The sequence below is a fragment of the Agelaius phoeniceus genome, chromosome 2, assembly GCF_051311805.1.
Source record: "Agelaius phoeniceus isolate bAgePho1 chromosome 2, bAgePho1.hap1, whole genome shotgun sequence".
NCBI classification, from domain to species: Eukaryota; Metazoa; Chordata; class Aves; order Passeriformes; family Icteridae; genus Agelaius; species Agelaius phoeniceus.
This window is the reverse complement of record NC_135266.1, coordinates 79,983,094-79,999,589: the sequence shown is the minus strand read 5'-3', so window position 1 is coordinate 79,999,589 and position 16,496 is coordinate 79,983,094. Positions and strand designations below refer to the sequence as shown.

The window sequence follows — 16,496 nt, the reverse complement described above, 5'->3', positions numbered from 1 at the left end:
TCATAGGCAGCTGTTTATTGGGTGGATGGTGACTCTGCTGAACATAAACTCAGGGGAGCAGCTTCATTTCCTTTTTTTTGCCAGTTCCATAGGTTTGGCCAAAACGTTCGGTGGTGGATGCTGATTGGGGGTACGTGATCTGAGGGTCCTCAGCCTTCTGCCTGTTGGTAATCTCTTCTGAGAGAGGGTCTCCCAAGATGAGGTGATGCTGGAGGGTTTTGAATTCCCCATACAGCGCCAGGAGAGATGGGAGCTGAATGCCTTTCCCAAGCATCTAAGCAGCATTTGGCTGGCAGCAATAGTGACGACAGACACCCCAAAAAGGGACAAAGGGGGCTCCCAGCAGCTCCAGTGTTGCCACCTCTCTTCTTTCTCTTCCTCTCCTTTGGCCAGGCTCACAGCCGGAGAGAGGACAGCTAATACCTTCTTTGGGGCGGTGGAATCTGACTTTGCAGCATCCCCTCTGACAGCCTCAGGAACATTTCTGGCTGTGTCAGCCAAAATTCCTGCCGGGGACTGCTGCAATGCAGCACACCACACCCCCAGCCTGGACAGCCGGTGCCGCTGCTCAGCTCCAGCCCTGCCGCCGCCACGGGCGTCCCTCCTGCTGCTGGCGTTGCCCGAGAGCCCCGATGATTGCGGGTTGCCGGGCATCCCCTCCCGCGGGCAGCCGCCGTCCGTCCGTCCGTCCGCAGCGTGTGTCAGAGCACCTCGCGCCCGTTCCGTGCCCCAACGCGCCGCCTGCAGAACGCGCTGCCGCCCGCAGGGACCGGCCGCGGTTTCGGATTTCATTCGCCTCGCACGCTACACCCCGATTCCAGACGCCTTCTGGCCTGGCTGCTGCATGGACTCTGAGCGCAGGTCCCCTGCCGTACCCAGCGGAGGCACACGGCGCTTCCCCCGGCTCCAGGGAGTGCACCATGAAGACGTCAATTGTATTCTTGCTTTGCATCTCGGTTTTCCCAGGCTTTTCCCAGGGCAGAGTTGTTAGAAAGGATGAAACTGGTTTTGCCGAGTGTAACGTGTTCTTCTCTGGACAAGTCCCACCCGAAGGATTTACGGAGCCGTTCCACGTGAAAATCTGTCAGCAGTACAACAAAGAGCCACGCTTTGCAACCCTCTACAGTACTAAGGACAAAATCCCTCTTTATTCAGCTTTTAAGTTTACAAAGCCAGCTCAAAGTGAGGAGGAGAACTGGCTGGTTGAACCGCAGGTAAGGCAGCTTTTCCTTTGCTGAAAAGCGACTCTTCCTGGAGAACGTTTCCTCTGGGGTGAAGCTGGGGCTAGAATTTGGCAGAGGAGGCAGGAGCTCTGCTTGTTGAACTTCTGTTGGTATGAATTTAGCATGAGCAGAACTTATTTTTGTGCTTGGAACTGAGCAAACAAATAGTTTCTTGTCTCAGGGAGCTTGTAATGAAAACGGAGAGGCTGCTGCATGAAAGTGCAGTGCCAGGGGAGAGGAAAGCCCTCTCTGACACCAGTGATGTGTTTGTCCTGCCCAGCCAGCTCTTGTGGGCAGGGAGAGCTGCTGGTGGGTTAAGCATCGCAGTGTCAAGTTCAAGTTTGTTCTGATGCCAGTATGATCACGGTGTTGATAGGGACTCTTTAGCTTCACTGAGCAGAGATAAAGCATCCATTTGTGGTTCACCAAGTTGATGCTGCAGCTTTTCAGTGTGTCCCAGTGTTGCAGACTGAGGTAGGAAAATGAGCTGCTGTGTTGTGAGGCGTGCAGGTTTCAGTCGGGTCAGAAATATGCAGTATAAAATGAACTTTTCCAGAGCCTCAATTATTTTTGTCTTCCCTGTCACTAGGCATGTTTAAGCAAGGCCTTCCGGCTGTTCGATTTAATGGAAATCCTTTAAAAACTGGTGGTGCTGTAAGAAAACTTTAACTCTTCTCCCTCCCCCCCCTCATGTTTTAGATTTTTCAGCAGTGATAATGACGAATATTGTAGCAACATCAGGCTACCCCATCTGTTGAGCTCAGGAGAGATTATCAGTGTGCAATGTGCTTTGTTAGGGCAGGAATGGCTGCAGTGTCAGAGCAGTGTGTTGGGAGTGTGGCCCTCAGCTACTGGATGTTGCCACAATCCAGTGGGGTGAAGCTCACCCCTCTGCCAGGAGAATGCTGTGCTTATTTCTCTCATGTGTGGTGATGAGATACTAAGGCCACAAGGCCACAGGCATTGAAGACAGGAGATATTAAGTGGTTATCTTAGCCTGGACTGTCTTCTGGCTCTCCGGGCTGGGTTTTGAGTGGCAGGAGTTACTAAAGGCCTTTTGATCTGAGCTCCTTCCGCTTCACAGGTAAGCTGTGGGAGCTTGCCCTTTTAAAACAGAGGAAACTTTTTGCAGAATCTGTCATTACTGAGTTGTGGAAGGGTGGCAAATTTTTAAAGTCCAAAGGGTAGGTCGACCTAGGCTGGCAGAATCTTTGGTCAGTGCCATGGAGGCAGCAAGGTAAAGCAGCAGAGATGAGATCCTTTCCCATTTGCCTTGGCCAGTGACACCCTTCATCACCTCTAGCCCCCATATCTCCTCCTGCTTCTTGTGGTCCAGCTCTCCCAACCTTCCTAGGTAGGCTCAGGAGCTGTTCCTGCCACGGAACAGTGGCCAGCTCCCCCACATCACCCTGTAACTGTTGTTCCTCTGGACCTCCCTTGAGCTGGCTTCTCTGCCCTCCCTGCTCCATCCTTTTGACCCCTCATCTTGTCTTGGTTTCTGCCAGCACGCCAGAGTCCCAAACGGTGTGTGTCCTGTCACCAAAACCTTCTGTGGCCTCAGAAATAATAGGGCAGGTGCTGCATTTGATCTGGCTTCTCCAGAGCAGCCTCACAGGTTGACAGTAGCTCTTAGTTGACACTAATGGGTCTCCTTCATCCAGAAGTGAAATGCAGATGTCTCAGAGGCAGGAGTTAGGAACTCTGCATTTCCCTGGAGTAACCTCTGACTGAGACAGAAAAGTACTAGGACAAAAAAAACCAAAACAAACAAAACTGCAGAAGAATATGTAATGGGAAGAAATCAAGAATATGAAAAATTCCTATAACTCAAGAAATAAGTGCATACAGCCCTCTCAGACAGTGCCACTTGGAGGAGAGAGTGGGGAAGAGCTTTCACACCCATTGTGTGTGTTCTACCAAGGCTAGGTCAGCTGGCTGCCGAAGGGAGCCCTTAGCAGCACCTGCTCTGCAGCACAGCCCAGTGAGCTCATATCACCGATTTTCTGGGTAATCTCCTTGCCAAGACAGGCATAGCTGGGTAGGGGCTGGCTCAGCTGCACAGTGCCATGTGCTTGCTCACGGGGATGCAGACACACAGCAAACGGAAAGAAATCACTATACAAACACTCTCAGCACTCCAGTGAGGGCCTCAAAGTTCTCATATGCTTTTTTTTTGGGATAATGATGTAAGCGGTGAGGGCACCATCTCACTCCCTCCTCAGGAATGTCTGCCAGAGAAACAAATGCCAAATGTAGCACAGAGGCAGTAATTGGGTGAGAAGTGTGAGGAATGTCAGTGCCACCCACCGCAGATTGGCAGCTGGAAACAATGAATTAATTCAGCAATTAGTGAAAAATTAAAGAGCAGGAAGGGTAGGCTGATGAGCAGGGTACTGATGGGACTCCCCCAGGCACAGGTCTGAAAACCTGCTCTGCCACAGATTTCCTAGGGGTTGTGAGCAAGTCACTCAGGTGTCTTTTACCTCACTCCATTTTGGTTGTCTGGAAATCTCTGTTTGATTATTTCTGTAGCTTAGAGAGAGACGGAAAACTCTGGAGTTGCTTTTTCCATCCTAATTTATGAGGGGCTGGATGAATTACCTTGTGTTTTCATTTGGTTAATAGCTACTGCCAGGCAGACAACCAAGGTGGGATTCTTGCCCAGCTATAGTGCAGTTACCTCTGAGCTGCTCCTGCAATCTCTCTTGGTAGAGAGTCAAGAGAACAGGCACTTCTAGAGCCACTGGTGAACATCCTACTGCAGAAACTTCAGTGTAAGGCTCAGTGTGCCTCTTCCCTGAGGTATGAATCACAGCTAAGGTTGGATCAAACATTTCCACTTCAATCAAAGGTGCAAAGGTGCCTAAGGAAGTAGTGGTGGGACAGGGAAGCTGAAGTTCAGGGATCCTACATAGCAGGGTGGGGAAGGTGGGGGGTGGCAGTGTCCTGCCTTGTTAAATGACCAAACTCAATGGAAGCTGCCTGCCCTAATAACTGTGTGTTGCCATACTTTTAATCCCCCTCTGCCTCCCTCCCTTCTGTCAAACTGCACCCTCCACTTAGTGACACCCATCAATATTGTTATGTGCTAACATCCATACAGGCTGCAGGCACATTAGTTATTTTTAAACCCCCATTCTATGATAGGGAGTTTACCTGTCTGCTTAGATTTTGCCCTGAGCTCTTCCAGGTTGTTTGGACAGGTGGCTTCATGGCTGACTCCATGAACAGAGGTATGTTTTGGGGTGACACAAGCCAGAAGCTTTTTGAAGCAGGGAGGAGAGGTATCTTGCAATGCAGATTAGATGCAGTGCTGAGACAGCCTGCCTTTGGGATTGAGCTGCAGGAGGCATGGAAACCTCAGGTACACATTAGTTATGACAAACCATAATAGGAATTATTATAAGCATAATTAGGTGATGTCAGAGCCTGACACATGAGCAGCATACAGTTGCATTTTTGTCATATTCTTTTTTAATTGCACCCAAACAATCTTGATGGTAAGTGCAAAGGCCTGCAACTGGACAGGTAACCAGGGACATATTTTCTTGATAGGATCCTCAAGGTTTGCATGCAGCAACTCATCGGGAGAGTTTGTTTTGCTTTGTGTATGTTGGTAATTCCTGCCAGGAGGCAGAGGTGATCCATTTAGGTCTGTGTCCTTGTAGATTGGCAGCATGCACCATGGGAGTGAGATGGGATGAGTGTCTCTGAGAGGGTGTCAAACTCCAAAGGGTCATGGCACTGAGGACAGTTCCTGGACACAGCCTCACATCTATGCCCAATCCCCCTCACCTCTTCCATGCTATTAAACACACTGGGTGCATCCCTTGTCCCATGGCACACCGTCACCTCATCAGAAGGGGAGAATGGCAAGGGAAGGGGGGGCAGGAAGAGACAGTGATTTTGTGGAATGCAAAATGTCTGGCCTCATCAGCCAGCTGCAGCCTGTTGTTTGGGGTCACTGAGCCAGAGGAGCAGAATAAGGCAGCAGAAGTGCAGAATAAGTCTTTTTAAGTGGTGCATTTGGAAAAAGCTGTGACTTGTGCATCAGCACATGGGACTCACCATGATCCTCCCTCCTGAAGCAATAAGCACCAGATACTTCAAAAACAAAGGCAAGAAACCTCCTTAGCAGGAGGCGGGGTAATGCAGCCCTCTGCAATGGCCAGGCTTGGCACTGTGACCAGGCTTGGTGCGGAGGGAGCCCTGCGCCTTGACTGCAGGGTTTTGGCTGGTGCAGGAGGCCAGCCAGAGCTCAGCTCCCAGGCAAGGGTGATGGACAGTTGCTGACACTGGCCCTTTCGCCCTGACAGGCTTGTGCAGAGCTCTGAGGAGGTGATGTGCCATTAAGAGGATGCAAACTCTATGTAAGGTTGCAAGGACATAGTTGGGTATCTGTCCAAGTGCACTACAGGGTGGTCAGGAGACAAGGATGGATGACCTGGCAGTGATTCAAGGTAGACTATGAGCTGTCTGTCATAGGTGTCTCCAAAGTGCATATTATATAGTGCAGTAAACAATTTATGGGCCAGGGGCAAAGGCAGAAGGTTTAATTGGGCCAGCACAGTGCGGGGACCTGAGGGCCGCACCCTCTGAAACAGAGACTACAGAAGGCAGTGACTGCCAGAGATCATCTGCTACCCCTGAACTTCTAGCAACATGTTCACCCTCTAATTTGAGGGACAAAATGACAATTTGGCACAGCCCTCTGGAGCGGCTGCAGGCAGTGTCAATAGGAATGACTATGGATCAGACAGAGCTGTGGTCACCTGAGAAGGACCTGAACACACCCTGACATTTAGTGCTTCTCCTCCCACTGCTCTTTACCTCCCCTGCCCGCTCCCTTCCCTCGTGCGTGGCTCCAGGACAAATTCCCACTGCAGTAATTGCTACCTCTGGCTCCACTGCATGGGAGCCACAGACACAAGCAGGTAGCACAGATTCCATCGAGGGCCTTGGGTGATGGCACCCTCACCCATGTTATGCCAGGTGGTCATTAAGGATGAGGTTCAGACTGTTAATGATGTGAGGATCAGGTTACTGATGACCAGCCCTGCAACAGCCCTAGGAGCTCACTGCTGTGTCTCCTGTTCAAGGTGGGGTAGCTCAGGTCACCTGACATGATGTCTGGTTTCATTCTTGCTTCTTAGACAATAAGCAGTGAAAGGGGTCTTAAGTTAAACCATGGTTAAGTTCTTAAGTGAACTGCAGGTACCACCAAAGTAGGAGGTGAAAACATGACCCTAAATCTAGCCATCTATTGGTGTTAAAAATCTCTTCTAGGACAAATTACAAGTCAGAGGCTTGGTATGTGGTGCCTGGTGAGACTTTTAAGTCTGTGCTGTGCTGTATACCAGGCTGAGAGCTGCAAATATCCTTTGGAGCCTAACCCAATGTGTTTGTCAGAGAAGCTGAGTAGAGAATACACTCCTCTGAAGCACTTCAAGGAAGGTAATGAGAGGATGCAGGATATAATCCAAGGCACAGCATGAACTAATAGTGCTAATGAAAAGTACATGTGAGGGCTCATTTTACACATTGTTTTCTAGGAAGGTGAATTGCATGCAGTAATGTTTCTCTCTACTCTTTCAGATAGATGATCCAGAAAATGACTTGCATGAAATGGTGCATGAAGCTGATATTGGTGGCACTGTGGCCAACCTTGGTACAAATCAAGCCCTGACCTCAGACTACGTGGGCTCTGGCTATGAGAGAGGCCTTCTCAATCCCAGTTTTCTCAATGAGAAGGATTTCCAGATGGCCACTTACACACTCACGAATGCTGTCCCTCTGAGCCCGGCTCTGAGCAAAAGCTGGCACAGAGACATTGGGAAGGTAGTAGAGCAAGCTCTGATCCCTCACTGTTCCAAGATGGATCATCTATATCTCCTTGCAGGTGCAGTTCCTTCCCGTGTCCAAGTTAAAGGCAAGGTGTCGGTGCCAGAGAGCCTCTGGCTGGCAGCCTGCTGTGATGCTTCAGAGGGATGGTCCTTGGGACTAGTGAAAAAAACCAATGATGAAAACAGCTTGGCAGACCTCACAGTGAGAGAGCTGGAGAAGCAGCTTCTACCAGGAGTTCACTTGTTCAAGGGCAACTGTGGGAAAGACAAACAAAGCCAGAAGAAAAGAGAAGCAGTATTGCAAGCTGTCAGTCAGATCCGCTCTGAAGAGCAAGTAGGAACAAATAACGACCAGGAGACCAAAGAGAATGGCTTGGTGAGAAGAGTGGCTGGCATCATTGCTACCCCTTTCATCAAACTTCTGGAACTCCTCATCTACATCTTTGTGGAACTGGTGAAATTTGTGTTTTATTTTCTGTGGCTTGTTGTAAAGCGAGTTGTTGGCACAATTCTGGGTGGAGTCTGCAGCCTGTGGAATGGGATGGTGTCCTACCTTAAAGCCATCAGCATGGTGCTCATCAGCATCCCCTATGATGTTGGGAGGGTCATCGTCAACATCTTCCTGGGCTTCCTGCAAATTGTTCAAGATGTGATGTCCCTCACCTACAGGATCCTGAGCATCCCCGTGGGATTCGTCCTTCACCTTGCTGCTTTCCCTTACCACTCCATCTGTGCCATTCCCTCTGTCCTTCAGGACATGGCCACTGGGATCGTGGGCACCTTCTCGCTGGTCATCGATGCCACGGCCGCGGTTCTGCATGGCTTTCATTACCTGGCTTGGCACATCCTCAAACGGTTTGTGCCTAAAGGCTCTTCTGGGGACTGAGAGGAACAGAAACCAAGGCTGCAGATACATGGAATAAAGGAGGAGTGGGGCAATGCTTTAAGATACGTGGCCAAACGCTGTCAATTTCATTCTGGTATTTATTGTAGTGACATTAATAATAATGAACTGACTGGGGAATAACAAGGAGGGCCAAGGCGATGTCACTCGGGGCCGCCACCACTGTAACTAGAGTTCTGTCTGCTGTAAAATGTTCGGGTTTTATCAGTGCAGGCCACAAAGTTTCTGTGATTTGCAGGTGTCAAGAGGCTTCCTCTGGGAAATGCACACTAAATGTGGTATGAGGTAATTTCTTTCTGGCTATGATGACAATGAGACTTATGCAGTGGCAGTGAGCTCTGCAGAAGCCCAGCCCTTCCAAGGAGCAGGTGGTGGTGGTTAGGGGAGGACATGAGTGACAGAGGGTTACTGGGGTTTGATGAAAGGAGAGGGAGGCAAGAGTGCAAGGACTTGGGGTGGGAAACAGCAGGGAGCAGAGTGGCATGGGGAAAGGTCCTGCTATTGTCTGCATTGCTCATTTCTCTGGTGTCCCACTGGTGGAGGGGATGCAGCTAGGTATATCTCATAGTCTTCAGGCCTTTCCAATCTGAAATTGCATGGATCTTGCTGCAAGGAAGGACTCACTTCCCATTTTTTTTTGCATGGCGGGAAAGCATTTTTCCTTAGCCATACCAAGATTGTTTTCCCCCAACCCTTCCTTGCTGTCTGGTGACCACTGATGGTCTGAGCCCTGAATCTTCAAGATGTGGTGTTCTCTGAAGGTCTAAACCCACTAATACCTTAGCCCTGAAGCCCTCCTGTCTGCTTCAATTCCCAGCAGATCTGAGAGCCACACTTTTGGATTCAAATCTGTTGCAAACTGCCCTGTCTCCCTTGAGAGCTGACTGCTCCTGAGGCACACAGGGGACTATGGACTATCCAGGTGGGAGGAGAGGCAGGAGGGATCCTGGGCTGCAGCACTTGTTTTTCTGGGTGAAGATCCACACACAAAGAGATACTTTAATGTCAGAGGCAGAACCAACTCCTCTTCTGCACTGCACATCGTCTCTGCTCACTCTTCACCCCTTCTTCCCTCTGCCAGCATGAGTCATGTCCCCCAACATTTGTGAAATTGGAGCTGGGGCACATGTCAGGGCTTTGCAGGGGACCAGCAAGTGTTTGCAGCCAGATGAAGGGCATAGAGATATCTGCCACTGCTGGAGAAGGGCACAGGAGTGCTGCCCTTCCCTGGGGCTCAGCAAGGGGCTTTGGATCTCTTGGTGCAGTTGCCTGCAGGAGGAAGGCTTCTTGTCTCAGCAGCATTTACTTTGTTGGGACTCCACAAGGTGTTTGGGAGTCCTACATACATGGTTCCTTCCTTTCACACCCATCTGTGTCTCTCCCTCCAGCGCCAGCTTGGTGTGGACCCCTGACCTACTGTAGCATCCCATAATGAGTCCCAGGAGTGAGCAAGCTGGTGCTGCCATCCCTGACCTACTGTAGCATCCCATAATGAGTCCCAGGAGTGAGCAAGCTGGTGCTGCCATCCCAGTAGTGCTGTGTTGGTGGTGGCCTGTCCTGGGTTGAAGAGAACTCAGTTACTAACATGACAGCTTTGCCTCTCTGCATCGTGCAGCAAGGCTGAGCTGGCATGGATGGATTCAGAGGGAAAAGGAGATTTGGCTGGTTCATGATGGGACAGAGTTGTTTCTTTAGCTCAGGGGCTGTGTTCAATGCAACCAGATGTGTGTGCACATCCCAGGCCAGCACACCCTGGCCAGGTGGCACCCTGTTCAGCAGTGATGCAAATGGCAAAGCTGGGGATGCCGACAATGGTGATGAAGTGGGGAAACAGTGGCATGAGTGGAAAGAGAGGATGACTCCTTGCCTCGCCCTTCATGGGCCACTGCTGTTTCATGGAGAAAGAGAGGCTGCAAGCAGAGCTGGCTTTGTTCAAAAGGAAAAACAGCTTTTGGATGCCAGTATGGGTTGCAGTTGGGTAAAGTCAGTGACATTTTGCTATAGGAATGTTGGGTGTGAGGGGCAAAGTCACAGCTCCTCACAGGCAGAGAGCAGCCAGTGGATGCTCTCCAAACTGAACTTTGCATGTCTGCCCACTCAACATGCCTGGTCTGCTGTCAAGACAGATGTGGAGCTGATTTCCCACTCCTTCATGAGACCCTGTCTTAATCCTGGTACTCCTCAAGGGCTACGTGGCAGCTGTGAAGGCAGGAAAGAAGCCAGCTCAAGCCCCAGGGGATGCTAGGGTGGGGTGACAGGATCCCCAGCAGCCTCTGAAGGCAGGTGTGATGGTGGCAGCTCTCAACTGCAGCCCAAGCATTGGGGAGAAGGGGTAGCTGCCCCCCACAGCTGTCTTGCACCTTCTGTGTGACCTTGTTTCTGGCCCATTTTAGCTGCATGGCACTGCACAGCAGCCAGCCATGTACTTCTGGGGCTCTTCCCTACACCTGAGCCCAGCAGCCCCTGTATCCCAGGTCCACCAGCATCTCCAGGGCAGCTCTGCAGTCACAGTGACATGGGGCTCGTGTGCTGATAAGCAGCAGAGCTGAGGCACCTCAGGAGGCCTGCACTGTCAGTTTGCCACCATCACTGGTACCCCACCTAGCTCAGGCCAGCATGTCTCTGCTGCAGCCATGACTTCTGGCAGCAAGTGGACAGTCCTTGAAATCCAGGGTGCTGCAGCTCTATAGGATTTGGGCAGAGGTGCAACAGTATTATTAAAATTGTCTTAACATGCTCAGATTTCAAATGCTAAGAACAGTAACTGGCATGGGGCATTTCTCTTCTGTGCTGCGTGTCTGAGCAGGCAGTGGGAAGTCTGCCTTGAACATCAAGCAATTATCACAGAACAAGCAACATCCTGCAAAAAACCACTGTTTGAGATTCTTCTTATCTAGGCATGATTTATGGCTCCTGAGCTTTACTCTATCCTTGGAAACGTATGGCTTCAACAAAATAAAATTACTTTTCCTAAGAGGGGCTGGTATCATTTTTTGTCACAGAAATGCAAATGACATAACAACCTAGGGTGTCCTGACTAATCAAGAAAACAGCAGTAACACAGTTTTTCCTTGTAACAGCTTGACATCTGATATTAATGGCTCTTTTGTGCTTTTTAAACACCTTTCCTCTCTCAAAGCGCTCTAAGATTCAATTAATTAAGCTACAGAATAAGTAGGTAAAAGCTGAGGTGTTGCAGGCAGTATGACTGTGTGTGTGCCAGGAGAGGGGATTGTTTTATTCTTGTGAGATGCAGTGAGATGCACCTGGAGTGCAGCATGATAGCCAGTTTCATACAGAAATCACAGCACAGCAGCACAGTTCTTAGCTCACAGGGAGAAACTCCCTCTTGTGCAGTGCTGGTCCCTGGACTGGCTTTGTCACAACTTCCTTACCTTCTCTAACAGGGGTAATTATGTTCCACTGAAGGTATGGAGGTCCTGTGATGAGTAAACCAGATGCTGGCACCTGCGTTTTGCAGGTACCTCTCTTTGGGCAGATGAACCCCTGCAGCTGAGTGTATCTGTCTCAAGTCTGCAGGGACTGGTGAGGCACTGGTACAGGTTGCCTGGAGAAGCTGTGGATGCCCCATCACTGGAAATGGTCAAGGTCAGGTTGGCAGGTTGGATGGGGCTTTGATCAACATGGTCTAGTGGAAGGTGTCCCTGCCTTAACCAGATCACCCTGAGCTTTGACACAGGGGTCTCTGCACCTCGAGATGCCCCTTGTCTCTGCTGCATCCACCTTGGGGCTGGGCACCCATAAAGGCAGAGGGACTCAGTAGCCCTGCAGGACAGCCCCTCAGGCCCTCTGGGTCACACCTCTGCTACCAGTGCACGTTTTGAAGCTGCTCATCTTGCATGGAGCTCCATCAGCAGCTCTGTCCCTCCCTCTGGTCAGGGAGCTGCTCCTGTTCAGCAAGGAACTGAGCCATGCTTGCTCACAGGTTATCTCTCCAGTGTAGCCAGTGCCAGAAAATGGAACAGGTATTGGATAATAAATACCAGTGTAACTCGTTTGGCCAGGAGGGATTGTCTGGGAGCAAGGAGTGTGAGGTGTGTCCAGGGTGTGTGTGTATTAGTGAGGTTGCAATACTGTGGGTTTGGCATGGGATGATTTCTCTTTGCTGCACAGACTCCTGGGCTCTTGGACTCACTTTGATGGATCTCACACTGGGTAACATCTGCTATTGATTTCCACACAACTGGTGTTTCCAGCCAGGCAGAAACGCCTAAAGACTTTCCAATGGTGTTAGTGTTACAGCTGGTTGGAAAATCTCCAAGGAATTATATTCTGTCAGAATGGGGTGATTTATCATACAGGGTTCTTTTCATGGCAATTTACCATTTTTAGTGGAAAATAGTTTTCAAGTTCAGGTTGGAACACGGACAGGAAACATCCAAGAGCAGCCCAGGGTCTGGATTAGCAGTTTGGATGTTGACATTCAGCACCCACTCCTGCCTAACAGCAGGTTTGGCATGTGAACGTGGCTCTTTCTGTCTCAGAGGCATATCCTTCAGCCATGGCCCATCTTAGCACATGTGTGATTTTATTCCATTTGTAAGGGTGAAAAAACCCTGTCTCCTTTCCAAAAATACTGAAATTGTGACAGTGTTCCTGGGAGGTAGAAGCCATTTTCTACTAAGCCAGCAGCAAAGTTGCCTGCAAAACTGAAGCACAGGCTTCAAATTCTTCTGCAGTATCATCTTTATTAATAAGTTGATGTTTTAATCTATTTTAACATGGTGAAGAATGGACATCTGGAGCAGATGTCACTGTGTGACTTTTCCAAATCCCCAGTACCTGCTGGTAGGAGATGGTTATGGACCAATGCCAGGAGCTGCAGCAGGTGGGCAGGACTGTGCTGGTGAGCAGGGGAGGATATATGGGAGAAGAACATCAGACTAAATAAAAGGAAGAAAATTCCTTTTAAGTGAAGGTAATTACAATGAGTAAAACCCTGGTACAGGTTGTCCAGAAAGGTAGTGAGTGCCACAGCCCTGGAAACATTCAAGATTAGGCTGGATGGGACTCTGAGCAACCTGATGTGGTTGAAGACATCCCAGTGAGCTATGTGGCCCTTAAAGGTCCCTTCCAACCCAAGCATTCCATGACTCTGTGAAACCAAAAGGCCAGCAGCTAAACAGTGAACAGTAAGGGCTGAGAAATGGTCTCTGCTTGATCTGACGCCGACCAGCTGCTGATGTGAGTGAAGCAGCTCCAGAGGGATGATACAATAGACTCATGGATACATCACTTTCTAGATTTAGGCCATCTAAATGTAGCCATTTAAAATTTCTTCTCTGCAGGCACAGGGGTCCCTGTGTTCAGTATAAATGTGTCACATGGCTTTCACTTGGGCCCCTCAGCTGGATGCCTGAAGCTGGGACCAGTGAAGCTTGGCTGGGATTGGGGGCTGATGGGGCTTGTTCCATCACCCTTGAAGACCTTGGAGGTGTCCATTGACATGGTTCACCCAGATGATGGTACGGGTGGGATGGTGTTTCCCACAGCCCCTTGGAAGGGGTTAATAAGTCCTTCCATGCAGGTAGGACTAATATCAGGGCCTGATGCCTCCTGAGTGCTGCTGGACATGACCTGCAGTGCTTGCAGCCACATTTGGGTGGTGGTGGGGGGGTTATGTGTGGCCCTGTTGAAACAGATGGGATTAACCACAGTGTTCACCTCAACCACACAGCTTGGCCTGACCTGTGTGGAATGAAACCAGCTCCCAAAGAACTTGGCCCAATTTTTTTGAGTTCATGGAAAACATGTGCATTTGTGGGTTGGATGAGTTCATCCCTCACCCTCAGGCATCTGCAGGAAGTACACCTTTGCACTGGATGTGACAGCCTGCATTTGAAAACACCCCTACACCTACAAAAATGAGATGAGTGTCTGATGTAAGGCAAGGGGCTGCTTTCCCAGGGATCTGTGAGGGCACAGAGCCCATGGCTGCAGAAGAGGCTTGAATGGTAACAGTGGCTGTCCTGGTGTCAGAGGAGTGCAAATCTGAGGCTCATCACCACAGCAGCTGAGGATGACTACTCAGACAGAATCATTAAGGTTGGAAGAGACCTCTAAGATCATCGAGTCCTACACAGCACTACCAAATGCACCCCTAAACTGTGTCTCCAAGTGCCACATCCACATGTTCCTTGAACTCTTCCAAGGTGGTGATTCACAATTCCCTAAGCAGTCTGCTCCGATGCCTGACCATTCTTTTATTAAATAACTTTTTCCTAATCTCCAAACTAAACTTCCCCTGGTGCAACCTGGGGCCATTTCTCTTGTCCTGTCACTTGCTACCTGGGAGAAGAGACCGATCTGCTCCTGGCTACAATCAACTTTCATGTGGGATCAAAGACAAGTGAACAGGCTCAGGCTCCAGTGATGAAGGATAATTTTGTTCATTCCCAGATCCTGCCCCCATTCCCAACCCAAGGGAGGCTCGGTGGTGTAGGATCCATCTGGGAACCTGGTCCCTGTTCTTTATTTCTCTGAGGGGTTTATTCAGAATCTCATTCTTTCTCCATCTCCATTGCCCATTTCCAGCTGTGAACAGATGCAGGTGTTCAACACTGAGCACATTCCCACAACATGTCCTGCTGGCACTGCTGGGGTCTCTGTGGACACAGCACTGAGGCTTTGGACCTCTGTGGTTGTGGGGATTTGCCCTCAGGTCCACTAATTAGAGCTGGTAATGAAGCCTCCAATGGAACCATTCCTGTTCCTGTTTTTCACAAAAAATGTATTTTTGTTGTTTTGTTTTTTCATCACCAAAAAAAAAAAAAAGGAAAGAAAAAGCCTAGGGGTTAGCTTAAATCTAATACCATGTTTTCAGCTGATATTTTCAGCATCACTACTGTATTGCAGATATGAGCTGCAGTTTCACCTTCTGCGAGCTGAACTCTGCATCCCAAGCGCGTTTTCCCTGACATGGAGGGTGGAGGCGGATCAGTCCCCCAGGAGACGATTCAGGGCAGATGTCACCCTCTGGTGGAGTCTCTGCCTCTCTCCACGCATTGCAGAGGGAGCCAAGAGAGAGTGGATAGGTAATTTTGCGAAGCAAATTAAACGCCTGTGTTCAGGCAGCACCACCTCCCCAGCCCAGCCCTGCTGGTGCTTTCAGGTTCATAAGTCAGCAGGGCAGAGGTGGTCTGGGCTGAAGCTAAGCCCCCCTCCACGGGGCTGCACATTGTGGCAGCAAACTGCTGGGGAACTCCTTCCTGAGCAAGTCAGCACTGAATGTTGCAGGTCACTGCTGAAAAACTTCTGTTTTGACTGTAATCACATTTTGTTGCATTTGCTGTATCTAGTTTTTGGCTATGTTTTATTGCTGGGATATACAGATACTCTGAACACCAGCCCCAGGCAGGAGAAGGAGGAGAAGAAGGGCTTCCCTTCTGCAAAAGCACTTTCCTGCAGTCAGAAAGGTTCCGGTTTTGCTCCAAGGGAAAAAACATGGAAGATGAGGAGGGTTTTAATTTAGCAGGGAATACAAATGCAGTGATCATCTTCCTTATATATTGAAAAGCTTACAAAAAATCAATGATATTTACGTGAGCTCATTGGCAAGATGAATGATGTTATTTAAAATCTATGTAATTCCAGCTTGGGTTTGTAGAGCCTCTGGTCCTCTGCCCAGGTGCCTCACCAGATAACTCCATCATGATCCAACTAAAAGCTTCTGGGGGGAGTTTTCATGACCCCACATTGCATAAAATTTGGTCTAATTAAGGGTGTAGTGCAGAAATGAAGTGTTGCAGGTGGGTGCACTTCAGTTAATGTACACTTGGGAGAGCAGATCCACCGATGGCTCTGTGCAGGGGTCTGGGGCTGGTCACCATTTCTCTCCCATGCTATGGCATGAGGAGATGGGAAGAAGCAAAGGAGACCCCAGCAGAAGTGGAAATCCAGCCCTACAGCTGTGGGCTTGCTTGGGCCATGAGTGGGCAGCCAGTCTCCATGGGCAGTGGCACACCACTCTGCTGGCTACCCTGGAATGCTCGTGGCTTCTTGGCTCCAGCCGGGAGCTGGGGGTGCCCACACTCCAGGCTGATGGCCTTGGGGCACACCAGGGTGTCCCCCTGTGCTCCATGAGGAGGGAGGAACCTGCTGAGACTTGGGGTCAGCCCAGCCAGGTGTCTCCCCAGGGATGTGCTGCCCGTGCAGGGCTGCCTACCTTTATCTCAGCCATGGTCCTTTGCCAGGTCCCAGGGACATCCCACAGCTGTCACCATGGGCTGCAGGGAGATTGTCCCACAGCCACTCAGTGTGGGCACATGAGCATCCCTGTGGTGTCCAGAGTGGGCACAGGGGGCAGGGGATAGATGGCAGCAGGGTGGTGGCCTGGGAGGATGGGCTAGGAGGTCTTGGGGAATCGCCAACACACAAATGTTTTTGGCTCTGAATTTCCAGTGGGAAACCAGCTGGAGAGGTAAGGATGGGGTGTGGGGGAGCAGGCCTGTCCTGTCCTGTGCTGGGTACCCCATCTGAGCACTCACACCACACACAGGGTGTGAG

At 50.1% G+C, this 16,496-nt stretch overlaps 1 protein-coding gene across 1 annotated transcript; it reads left to right on the top strand.

The window, feature by feature from the left end:
* Nucleotides 1-262: 262 nt before the first annotated feature.
* Nucleotides 263-10,946, top strand: ENDOD1 (endonuclease domain containing 1). Its single transcript, XM_054651343.2, has 2 exons — nucleotides 263-1,214; nucleotides 6,819-10,946. The coding sequence occupies exons 1-2, from the start codon at nucleotides 525-527 to the stop codon at nucleotides 7,950-7,952; spliced, it is 1,824 nt and encodes a 607-aa protein (XP_054507318.2). The 5' UTR covers nucleotides 263-524; the 3' UTR covers nucleotides 7,953-10,946.
* The last annotated feature ends 5,550 nt before the right edge of the window (nucleotides 10,947-16,496 follow it).

Coding starts and splice junctions, on each gene's coding strand:
- ENDOD1 (XM_054651343.2), top strand. CDS start 525: ATGCAGCACACCACACCCCCAGCCTGGACAGCCGGTGCCGCTGCTCAG. Junction 1,215..6,818: donor ACTGGCTGGTTGAACCGCAG/GTAAGGCAGCTT, acceptor CTACTCTTTCAG/ATAGATGATCCAGAAAATGA.